Source organism: Acomys minous, assembly GCF_964271855.1.
Source record: "Acomys minous genome assembly, chromosome: 3".
Taxonomy (NCBI): domain Eukaryota; kingdom Metazoa; phylum Chordata; class Mammalia; order Rodentia; family Muridae; genus Acomys; species Acomys minous.
Genome location: NC_140485.1, coordinates 116,147,876 through 116,160,334, shown reverse-complemented (window position 1 = coordinate 116,160,334; position 12,459 = coordinate 116,147,876). Strand labels below are relative to the sequence as shown.

General features: G+C 40.9%; 2 protein-coding genes across 2 annotated transcripts; both read left to right on the top strand.

Moving 5' to 3' along the window:
* Positions 1-485: 485 nt before the first annotated feature.
* LOC311595100 (trace amine-associated receptor 7b) lies at positions 486-1,562 on the top strand (the record flags this gene model as incomplete). Its single annotated transcript, XM_084777470.1, has 1 exon — positions 486-1,562. The coding sequence occupies one exon, from the start codon at positions 486-488 to the stop codon at positions 1,560-1,562; it is 1,077 nt and encodes a 358-aa protein (XP_084633596.1).
* Positions 1,563-5,116: 3,554 nt separating this feature from the next.
* LOC311595101 (trace amine-associated receptor 7b-like) lies at positions 5,117-6,193 on the top strand (the record flags this gene model as incomplete). Its single annotated transcript, XM_084777471.1, has 1 exon — positions 5,117-6,193. The coding sequence occupies one exon, from the start codon at positions 5,117-5,119 to the stop codon at positions 6,191-6,193; it is 1,077 nt and encodes a 358-aa protein (XP_084633597.1).
* Positions 6,194-12,459: the final 6,266 nt, after the last annotated feature.

Below are 12,459 nucleotides of genomic sequence, written 5' to 3'. Positions count from 1 at the left end.
AATTAGAAGGGGAAAATTGCTTATGAAATAAACAGCGTGCTTACTGACAAGCTCTCACTTGCCGCACCTTACACCAGGGGAATTTAGTCCTAGGGACACTGTATTTGTAATCATTAGGCCACTTTCTGGAGGGTTAGGAGTGCCTGGGTGTTAATGTAGGTTACGTAAATAAGGCTGAGAATGCTAATAAAAGGTGAGATTCATATGTGCATCTCAGAACACACTGGCACATTTGAGATGTGAAGAAATAGATGAAGGAGAAAAATTTTATTTGAAATAAAATTTAAATAGAAAATCTGTTTAAAACTTTAAAATAGAGTTAAACAACATTCCTTTAATTAGGAAGGTTACCGTGAATTAGGAAGGAGATCATTTTAGAAAATGAAAACCTGAATTGATGTCCAAGTCTGGTGTTAAGAAAGACAAAAAGCATTAGCAATCGCCCATTCTGTATTTTGATTCTGAGGACTTTTGAAACAGTGCACATGGCAGCAGAAGATGACAGTTTCCCTTGGGATCAAGGCAGCATCCTGAGCAGAGACCTGCTCTCTGCCACATCTGCCCAGCTGTGCTATGAGAAGCTGAACACTTCCTGTGTCAGGGTCCCATACTCCACAGGCCCTCGCCTCATCCTCTATGCAGTCTTTGGCTTTGGGACTGTGCTGGCTGTGTGTGGAAACCTCCTGGTGATGACATCAATTCTTCACTTCAGGCAGCTGCACTCTCCTGCCAACTTCCTGGTGGCATCCCTGGCCTGTGCTGACTTCTTGGTGGGACTGACAGTGATGCCCTTCAGCACAGTGAGGTCTGTGGAAGGATGCTGGTACTTTGGGGAGACTTACTGTAAATTCCATTCTTCTTTTGAAGGGTCATTTTGTTACTCTTCTATCTTCCACTTGAGCTTCATCTCTGTGGACAGATATATTGCAGTCAGTGACCCCCTGACCTACCCCACCAGGTTCACTGTATCTGTATCTGGCAAGTGCATCACCTTCTCCTGGCTCCTGTCCATCACTTACAGCTTTTCCCTTCTTTACTCAGGGACAAATGAAGTAGGGCTGGAGGATCTAGTCAGTGCCCTCACCTGTGTGGGGGGTTGTCAAGTCGCTGTGAATCAAAGCTGGGTCTTCATCAATTTTTCATTGTTTCTTATTCCCTCACTTGTGATGATAACTGTCTACTCTAAGATTTTCCTCATTGCTAAACAGCAGGCTCAGAAGATTGAGAAGCTGAGTGACCAGACTGCCAATGCAGCAGAGAGCTACAAGGACAGGGTGGCCAAGAGGGAGAGGAAGGCAGCCAAAACCCTGGGAATCGCAGTGGCCGCCTTCCTCCTTTCCTGGCTGCCATACTTCATTGACACCATCATTGATGCCTTCCTAGGCTTCATCACGCCCACGTATGTGTATGAAATACTAGTTTGGATTGCTTACTATAACTCAGCCATGAACCCTTTGATTTATGCATTTTTTTACCCTTGGTTTCGAAAAGCCATCAGAATGATTGTCACTGGGAAAATCTTGAGAGAGAATTCCTCCACCACCAACTTGTTTCCTGAGTAGATTCTTGGTTTAGTTGGGGATTGAAAAGAGACAGAAGAACATCATCACCGAGGGAATTGAGAGCTCAGAATGCTCCTGCAAAGTGATTAATTATGCTTCAGCTCTGACTCAAATGGATAAATCCAGATGACAGGCTTTAAAAAAAAAATTAAATGTAAAATTAACTTCTCATTGTAATGTAGTCAGAGGACCCCAGCTCTAACCATTTTCCAGAGTGTTTTGTGTTGATTAGTCTTGTTTGGTTTCTGTGGATCCATGCCTATTTTCCCCTTTTCCTGTATTTCTGAAATTCTAATTGTTGGCTCTTGTTAATCTTTTTAAGCCTCAAATTTGAGTACATAGTCTTTAATTCCCTTTGTGATATATTTGTGATACAATGCAAATGAAAAAATGAGACCCACAGGGCCCTTCTTGCTCACAGAAATGATATATGTTGGTCTCTGTCAACTGAGGCCTAGATTTCTGCATTTAAAAAATGTGAATTTTAAGGTCAAGATGTATAAACCAAGATGTTTATACATTAACACCTACTCAGTTGCTTATAGAGGAAAAGAAATGCTTTGTCACAGATAGCAGCATCTGTTCAGTGACTTGCTGTCTAGGGAGGAAGCACACAGAGGAATGGTCTCAGTCCTAGAGCTCTACAAGCTCTACAAGTTGTAATATGTTAAGTAAGGATTTTACGTTGGTCCTTCTTTAGCATCTATGAGATGATCTTTCACTTATTTTGAAAAGTTTCTAAAGATTTACACAGATTTTCAAACATGTGCATACTACTTTGCTCATGGGCTCTGCTTGGAGACACTCCTAGAATGAAATGATCCTGAGAACTCTTCCTGTTTGCAGGTTCCAGCTGTTGCCCTGGGTTCCGGCTGCTGCAGTTGCAGTCACCTTTGAGGAATTGCAGGTTTGCAGGGTTTACTTGGGCTGCTGGAATCTTCACCACAAACAGTGGAATGGGTCCAAGTCTATAAAGGTCTACTTCTCCTGTTTCCATGAACATGTTTTCTCTCGTATCTAGGGTAGGTGGGTTGAAAGGAAGGTATAAGTTTAAAAAAAACCCAAATGAAGTAGGTTTGAAAAAGTTCAAAGCCTACAAGTAGAACAGTAAACAAAAAACTCTAAGTCTAACATGTATAGCAAGGTTCCTGATACATATTGAAATATTCTGGCTTGCTTATGTTTTTCCAATTTTGATTTTGTCATGCACCATGACTATCATTAGTATACACTGTCTTTTTCTTTAGATATATTTTACACTGGTAAAGCTTTCCCTTAGCCATGATACTATTTCTGATGTTCACTTGAGATATGGAGACTTTCTCTGTAGCTCAGACTAACTGCAAACAATCCCCCCGCTTCAGCTTTCCAAACCTTGTGATTAGAGGTTTAAAGAACCACCTTTGCCTTATTTCCTATTTTAATGTGTTTGAGGAAGTATCTCTGTGTGACTGACAGGTGACTAATGGCACCTTAGACTCCTTGAAGTCCCCTGCCCATAGCTCTTCTGTTCATACCTTAAACATCGTCAGTTTGTGTTGACTTCAGCTGTTTCAGTAAGACCGGCTTCTTCTGCAGCTACAGAGATGCAAGTGCTAAGCTTCAGAAGAGCTCATGCTTACTGGAATCCTCTGCACTCAAAGGTAACTCTGATGGTTAGTTCCATTAAGTCAAAGTAGCAGTTCCTTTTTCAGTAGCATTTTGTGCTGTCTAGTCTTACATCAACTTGACACAAGCCAGAGTTATCTGAAAAGATGGAACCTCATTTGAAAAAAAAAATGACTCCATAGGATCTAGCTGTATGAAAATGTTAAACCAGTGATTGATTAGGGATGGTGCAGGATGTTGTAAGTAGTGCAATCCCTGGGAATGTAGTCCTGGTTTTATAAGAAAGCAGGCTGAGCAAGCCATGTTGAGCAAGCCAGTACGCAGCTCCTTGGCTTCTGCGTCAGCTCTTGCTTTAGGTTCCTGGCCTGTTTGAGTGTCTCTCCTGACTTCCAGTTACCTAGAAGTGTTCTATGGAATAAACCATTTTCTCCATAGGTTGCCTTGGACCTGGTACTTTATCACAGACGATGAGTTCCCTGTAGGTGTCGTGGAAGGAACAGAAATGAACCTTGAAGAGGTGAAAATAAAAACTTGGTTCTGATAGGCTTCGTCAAACTTGATGGACGTTTGGGGAGTCTGATGCCAGTTGATTTGATTTTAAGCGTCTCTAAACACAATCAAATTTGGAAAAGGTTTCCAGGAAACAATCATTGTGATTCCAGCTGCACAATAAAGCTTAAGATGGGACTAAGTATAGTAACACCTTTGCAATGTTCATGTGACCATGAAGGTGTGTTGTGTTGGGGAAAGGCCTAGAATCTAGTGTGTTTCTGACTAGGAAAGCATAGTGATCCACAGGCCATAAAGACCATGGGACAGTCATACTACAGGTGGGGTCCGGGAACTGAGAACTAGAGATAACAGCCCAGGTAAAGAAGAGTCTGGAATAGACATCCTGTTGTATTTGGGTGAGGTCTGCCGCTACTAATAGCAAAAAACTCACCTGGACAATAACAGCATCCTTTCATAGCTTTTAATGTGGACTGCCGGCATCTTATTTTATCTCCTGCACTGAGATGGTTCCCTGTGTGTTTATCAGTCCTGGTTTCCTTAGTGCTTATCACAACAAGCTTCTTGCTTCATTCCATGACCAAATTCGGGCAGTGAATGCCCTCACTTTCCCAAATCAGAAATATTAAACCCGAACACAGAGGACAATAGGTATTCACATAGCTTTGCATATTATTTCTTTGAGAGACCAATCTTTGAGGGAAGGAAGCTTTACCAGTGTAAAATATATCTAAAGTAAAAAAAAATGTATACTAATGATAGTCACAGTGCATGACAAAAATCAAAATTGGAAAAAATTAGCAAGCCAGAATATTTCTATATGTATCAAGGAAGGAATATTGGTAACAGGAAATGTGAGAGTCACTGGTAAATTTTCCCACTAAGGGGAAAGGTCATCTCTAATTAATTATCAAAGTTCAAATATTTGTTAAAGTTCTACTGGGGAAGAAATCACATCCATCTACATTGTACAGAAAGGTCAACAGTCACTAGCAAATTAGAAGGGCATGCTGTTTAGGAAATAAACAGCATAAATGGACAAGCTCTCACTTGCCTCACCTTCCACCAGGGGAATTAAGTCCTAGGGACACCTGGATTTGTCATCATTAGGCCATTTTCCTAAAGGTTAAGAGTGGTTGGCTGTTAATGTAGGCTAGCTAAATAAGGCTGGGAATGCTAATAAAAGGTGAGGTTTAAATGTGCATCGCAGAACACACTGGTGCTTTTGAGATGCGAAGAAATAGATAAAGCAGAGAAAGTGTTTTAAAGAGACTTGAATGGCATTCATATACTTAGGAAGCTTTCCTGGGGATTAGAAAGGAAATAATTTCAGAAAATGAAAACCTGAATTGATGTCTAGGTGTGGTGCTAAGACAAAATGCATTAGAAATTACACATTTTGTATTTGGAATCTGAGGACATTTGGAATGGCACACATGGCAGCAGAAGATGACAGTTTTCCTTGGGATCAAGGCAGCATCCTGAGCAGAGACCTGCTCTCTGCCACATCTGCTCAGCTGTGCTATGAGAAGCTGAACACTTCCTGTGTCAGGGTCCCATACTCCACAGGCCCTCGCCTCATCCTCTATGCAGTCTTTGGCTTTGGGACTGTGCTGGCTGTGTGTGGAAACCTCCTGGTGATGACATCAATTCTTCATTTCAGGCAGCTGCACTCTCCTGCCAACTTCCTGGTGGCATCCCTGGCCTGTGCTGACTTCTTAGTGGGACTGACAGTGATGCCCTTCAGCACAGTGAGGTCTGTGGAGGGATGCTGGTACTTTGGCAAGACCTACTGTAAATTCCATTCTTGTTTTGATGGGTCATTCTGTTATTCTTCTATCTTCCACTTGAGCTTCATCTCTGTGGACAGATATATTGCAGTCAGTGACCCCCTGACCTACCCCACCAGGTTCACTGCATCTGTATCTGGAAAGTGCATTCTGTTCTCCTGGCTCCTCCCCATTATCTATATCTTTTCTCTCCTTTACTCAGGAGCAAGTGAAGCAGGGCTGGAGGATCTAGTCAGTGCCCTCACCTGTGTGGGGGGTTGTCAAATTGCTGTGAATCAAAGCTGGGTCTTCTTCAATTTTATATTATTTTTTATTCCCTCACTTGTGATGATAACTGTCTATTCTAAGATTTTCCTCATTGCTAAACAGCAGGCTCAGAAGATTGAGAAGCTGAGTGACCAGACTGCCAATGCAGCAGAGAGCTACAAGGACAGGGTAGCCAAGAGGGAGAGGAAGGCAGCCAAAACCCTGGGAATCGCAGTGGCTGCCTTCCTCCTTTCCTGGCTGCCATACTTCATTGACTCCATCATTGATGCCTTCCTAGGATTCATCACTCCCACGTATGTGTATGAAATACTAGTTTGGATTGGTTACTATAACTCAGCCATGAATCCTTTGATTTATGCTTTATTTTACCCTTGGTTTCGAAAAGCCATCAGAATGATTGTCACTGGGAAAATCTTGAGAGAGAATTCTTCTACCACCAACTTGTTTCCTGAGTAGATTCTTCATTTAGTTGGGGATTGAAAAGAGACTCACAGCAGAACATCATCACTGGGGAAACTGAGTTCCCAGAATGCTCCTGCAAAGTGATGACTTACGCTTCAGCTCTGACTCAAATAGGTAAATCCAGATGACAGGGTTTTAAAAAATTAAATGTAAAATTAACTTCTCATTGTAATGGAGTCAGAAACTCCCAGTTCTAATAGTTTTTCACTGTATTTTGTGTTGATTAGTCTTGCTTGGTTTCTGTGGATCCATGCCTATTTTCCCCTTTTCCTGTATTTCTAAAATTCTAATTGTTGGGTCTTCTTAAACCTTTTATGCCTCAAATTTGAGTACATAGTCTTCAATTCTCTTTGTAATATATATGTGATACAATATAAATGAAAATGTGAGACCCACGGAGCCCTTCTTGCTTACAGAAGTGAAATATATTGATCTCTGTCAACTGAGGCCTAGATTTCTGCATTTAAAAAATGTGAATTTTAAGGTCAAGATGTATAAACCAAGATGTTTATACCTTAACATCTACTCAGTTGCTTATAGAGGAAAAGAAAAGCTTTGTCACAGATAGCAGCATCTGTTCAGTGACCTGCTCTCTAGGGAGGAAGCACACAGAGGAATGGTCTCAGTCCTAGAGCTCTACAAGTTGTAATATTCTAAGTAAGGATTTCACATTGGTCCTTCTTTAGTTACTGTGATTTATAGATGATCTTTCACTCATTTTGTGAAGTTTCTAAAGATTTACACAGGTTTTCAAGGTTGTGCATTAAAACAAAATTACTAGTGTGTTCAGAAGAAGAAACACTAAGATACATGGAAAAATAAGCAGTCACCCAGAGTCTGGAAATCACATCTTAGTATGGTCTGCTGATGTATTTCTAATGCCTCCTCCGGTAAAGATCTGAATTCATTGTATAATTTACTCTAGGTAAAGCCAACCAGGTGTGTTTGCAATGTCTTGCTTTTTTTATAAATTAGAGGGCAGGATAATGTGGAGGAATAATCAACCCTCACATTCTACTCTCTATTTTTTGTTTGATATATGAAATTACAGAACTCCAGATCTTAGGCTGGAGAGATGGCTGTGAAGGTAAGAGCATTGGCTGTTCTTCCTGATGACCAGGATTCATGACCCAGCATCCATGGCATCTCACAGCCATAGATCACGATAGTCCTATGCATAACTCAGGCTTCCTCAGGCCCTTCAGTCACATGGTACACAGACATGCAAACAAGACACTCTTACCAATATAGTGGTATATTGGATGTAAACATGTTTTTGTTTTGATCCCTAATGTGGGATGAAATAGATTTCTGTGAGAATGTATGGTATTTTTTTGCTGGAAACAGAGTTGGGAGGACACGTGGTGTTTGTCTATTAGAAGAGGAATTGCCTTTTGTGGGGATCATGATCTTTGTCAACTGATAAAACCCTAGTATGAACTCTGAGAGGATATGTATATATACATACACCAAAAACCAGAGGATTGGAATTCTGAATTTAGCATCGCTCCCTTTTGTTGGACTTTGTTTGACTGCTCATTGCTCTGCTTGGAGACACTTCTCGAAGAAATGATCCAGAGAACTCTTCCAGGTTCTGGGTTCCTGGTGTTGCCCTGGGTTCCAGCTGCTGCAGTTGCAGTCACCTTTGCTGAATTGCTGGTTTGCAGTGTTTACTTGGTCTGCTGGAATCTTGATCACAAAGAGCAGAATGAGTCCAAGGAACTGAGTCTACAAAGGTCTACTTCTCCTGTTGCTAGCAACCTGTTTTCTCTCATATCTACAGTAGGTGGGTTGAAAAGGAAGGTATAAGCATTAAAGAACCCAAATGAAGTAGGTTTTGAAAAAGCTCAAAGCCTACAAGAAGAAAAGTAAAGAAAAAATTCTAAGTCTACTATGTGTAGCAAGGTTATTGATACATATTGAAATATTCTGGCTTGCTAATTTTTTCCAATTTTGATTTTGTAATGCACCATGACTATCATCAGTATACACTGTCTTTTATTTTAGATATATTTGACACCGGTAAAGCTTTCCGTTAGGTGTGATACTGTATCTTATTTTTATTTGAGACTTTCTCTGTAGCTCAGACTAACTGCAGGCAATCCCCATGCCTCAGATTTTTGAACCTTGTGATTAGAGGTTTAAGGGACCACATTTGCCTTATTTCCTGTTTTTGTATTTGAGGAAGCCTATCTTTGTGTGACTGCCAGGTGACTAAGGAACCTCAGACCCATTAATATCCCCTGCCCGTAGCTCTTCTGTTCAGACCTTAAACAGCACCAGTTTGTATTGTCTTCAGCTGTTTCAGTAAGAGCTGCTTCTCCTGCAGCCACAGAACTGTATGTGCTCCTCACTTGAGTGGCAGTGTCAGTAAACAAAAGCTTCAGAGTATCTGCACTCAAAGGTAACTGATATTTAGTTCAATTCAGTCAAAGCAGAAGTTCCTTTTCCAGTAGCATTTTGTGCTGTCTAGTCTTATATCAACTGGACACAAGCTAGAGTTATCTGAAAAGAGGAAAAGTTATTTGGGAAAATACGTCAGTAAGATGTGACAATAATTTTTTTTCTTAATTAGTGACTAATAGGGGAGAGCCCTGGCCATTGTGAGTGGTGCAATTCCTGGGCTGGTGGTCCTGGTTTTATAAGAAAGCAGGCTGAGCAAGACATGTTGAGCAAGCTAGTAAGCAGTGCCCCTCCTTGACTTCTGCATCGGCTTCTGCTTTAGGTCTCTGGCCTATTTCAGTTTCTATCCTGACTTCCTTAAGAGAAAGCCTGTTAGCTGAAAGTGCTCACTGAAATAAGCCGTTTCCTCCACAAGTTGCCTTGGCCCTGGTGTTTCATCCCAGATGAGGGGAAGTCCTGCAGGTGTCATGGGAGGGACAGAAATGAACCTTGAAGATGTAAAAGTAAAAATTTGTTAGCCTTCATCATGGTAGTTTTGGGGATTCTGATGCCAGTTGGTTTAATTTTTAGCCTATCTAAACACAATCGAATTCGGAAAAGGTTTCAGGAAAATAATTGTTCTGATTCCAGATGCACAATAAGGCTTAGGATGAGACTACTTGGAAACTCCTTTGCAATGTACATGTGACCATAAAGGTGTGTTGTATTGGGGAAAGGCCTAGACTCTAGTGTGTTCTCTGACCATGAAAGCATAGTGATCAGCGGGACATAAAGTGCACGTGACAGTCATGCTACAAGTGGGGTCTAGTGTAGAGACCAAGTCAACACCACTTTGTGTTCAGGGCCTGAGCACCTGACCCTCCCCCCACCCCCAGAGCTTCCAGGGAGAGCCACAAGCACAGTTAGCAACTGTTCTTAGGAGCTTTGTACCCGGTCCCAACCAATCAGAGCTACAGGTCATAGTGACCAGAACAAATGAAAAATTCCCTCCTGTGATCTGGCCCTGATCCCCTTGCTTAGCCTTTGTCACTCAGACAATCATCTTAAATGCCACCTTGTTATCCAATCAAGTTTGTACTAATTGCTGTTGTTGAAGTCTGCTTCTATAAAGTGTATAAAAACCCACAGCTTTTGCTGTTCAGGGTCTCCTCTTTCTCAAAGGCACGTAGACCCCCATCGCAACAGATCAATAAAAGCTTCTTGCGTTTGCATCCATCATGGATTCTGTCTCTCAGTGTGGCTTCCAGGAAAAAGACTCTCCCCACACGAGTCTTACACTAGAAACTGGGAACTTGAGATAATGGTCAAGGAAGGGAAGAGTCTGGAATAGGCATTCTGCTGTATTTGGGTGAGGTCTGTCGCTACTAATAGCAAAAAGTTCACCGGGACAATAACAACATCCTTTCACAGATTTTAACGTGGACTGCAGGCATCTTATTTTATCTCCTCCACTGAGATGGTTCCTGTGACTACAGGACCTTCGTGCTCCCAACACACAGCAATAGTTATCCTGACTAAAGACACCGTTTAAACACATTTGACAAGTAATTTTTACCACGTCCCCTCCTCAATCATCATACTTTTCTGAATGTATTTGTACGCGCTGGAAAACTGAGTATAAATCTGAATGTGTTAGTGCATCATTAATTTCTAACAATCTCTCACCTGTGCTGGCTCTTTGTGCATGAGCCCTTCTTTCAGTGATCAGGTGTTGGGCTGCCCACTAGCAAACACACCAACTCTGGAAACTGGAACCAATTCACACAACATGGAGGGAACTTAAACCTTCAGAAGACTTGATGTAAATTTGCAGGGTGTGTTATGGACTATGTTAATTACAATAGTTCATTACTTTCACCACAACCTGCATTTAGGTCAGAAGAGGTCAAGTCTAAAGCCTAATGCCTTCATACTCAGGGTGAGCCCTCATCACCCAGGACTCAGAGTAAGGGGGCTGCTCCTATATATTCCTTCCATCACAGAGGAGACGAGGCCCTGCCACTACTGCAAAGCTGTTTAGTATAATTTTGTAACACATACATTTCACATAATTATTCGAAGGGAAAATTATTTCATCATTAAAATTAAAGATCTATGTGTGTGTATAAGTATGTGCTTGTGTGTGTGTGTGTGTGTGTGTGTGTGTGTGTGTGTGTGTGTGTGTGTGTGTGTTTGTGGTATTCTTTTTATTCCATCAATTTGATGACTTCTGATTTTTGTTTTTTTTTGGGGTTTTTTGTTTGGTTGGTTTTTGGTTTTTGGTTTTTCCAGGCATGGTTTTTCTGTGTAGCCTTGGCTGTCTTGGATCTTACTCTCTCCGCCAGGCTGGCCTTGAACTCACAGAGATCTGCCTGCCACTGCCTCCCCAGCGCTGGGATTTATCTTTCAGGCCTACGTCTTAAGCTATTTCAGTGAGAATTCATGAACAATGCAAGCAAAACTTTGTATTCAGTTAGTGTGAAGTGAGGTAGTGGACACTGATTAATAATTTGATTATTACAATGTGGAATTGTACAAGTGGAATATTTATTAGGAAATACCTAGGCCTTGGGCCTCCGTGTGACCCAATTCCATCCTCCGTGTCTGTCATGCTGCTGCATGGTCCAGAGGTCATGTGATCTGACCTCTTCCTCCATGCTGGTCATGCTGCTGCATGGTCCCGAGGTCACGTGATCTAATGGCCATACTTCACTCTCAGAATATCACAGACTCTGGTTGGTTGCTGCTCTATCCTTGCTCTTCTGCTTTTAGAATATGGACTAAGGAATCTTGTGATGACATCTCATTAAACATTTTCTCTGCATTTAAATTGTTTTAATGCAAGCAGACATATAAAAATTTAAGTGTATCAAAGAACTCTAAAGCATTAGTTGCTATTTATGTACAATGAATCATGATATGTCAACAGTTTTTCTACTTTCATTTTAATCTAAATTTGGCCTGTCACAAATTCAAAATGGCTTTATGATTTTATCTTTCTGTTCTGTTCACTGTCCCTAAATCAATTCATTACCTTTGATAAGTCCACTAAATAGATTTTATAAGTTATTACTTAGGTTCTGCATGGACTCGGTTGCCTGTCTTAGATCCCTGTCCCCTATCTGGGCTGCCTTGTCTGGCCTCAGCGGAAGAGGATGTGTTTAGTCCTGATGTGACTTGATGTGCTCCTGGTGGGTTGGTGCATGAGGGAGGCTCCCCTTTTCTGAGGAGAAGGGGAGCAGGGAGAGGGGGAAGAGGGTGGGAGGGCAGGACCAGGAGGAGAGGAGGGAGGAGGGTGCAATCATGAGGTAAAGTGAATAAATCAATAAAGTTAATAACAATACAAAAGACTTTGTCAAATAGTATTGAAAATTACTTGTTCTAGGTCATAGTTATAGAAACAATTGTATAATTTAGAAACTTCTCAGTGAGTGTCTTTTCTTAATATAAATTTAGTGTGAGATGTGGAAACAGCTTACAAATTCTAAGAACCTACTTGAAAATTATAGACTTTCATGAATCATATGCTTTATGATACTGTATTATTGTGAATTCTGGGAAATTTATTTATCATAATTAAATAAAGTTGCCTTTGTGAAAATATATGATACACTATGTTCTGTATAATGTGTTACAATGTTCTTAATAAATTCTAATAATTCTGAAATCAAAGAAAAGATTTTATTAAATTATTGAGACACATAAAATTAAAGAGCTAACAACAATGATGAAAAAGGCTTAGTATTTGCATAAAATGTAATTTAATTTACAACTTCAAAATCATTTACAGTATAACACATTATATTTCACGTCTATGCGATCCACTTCCATACCAGAGACTGATATTTCTTAGTTTTCAGTCTCTCCATTCCCTCCTT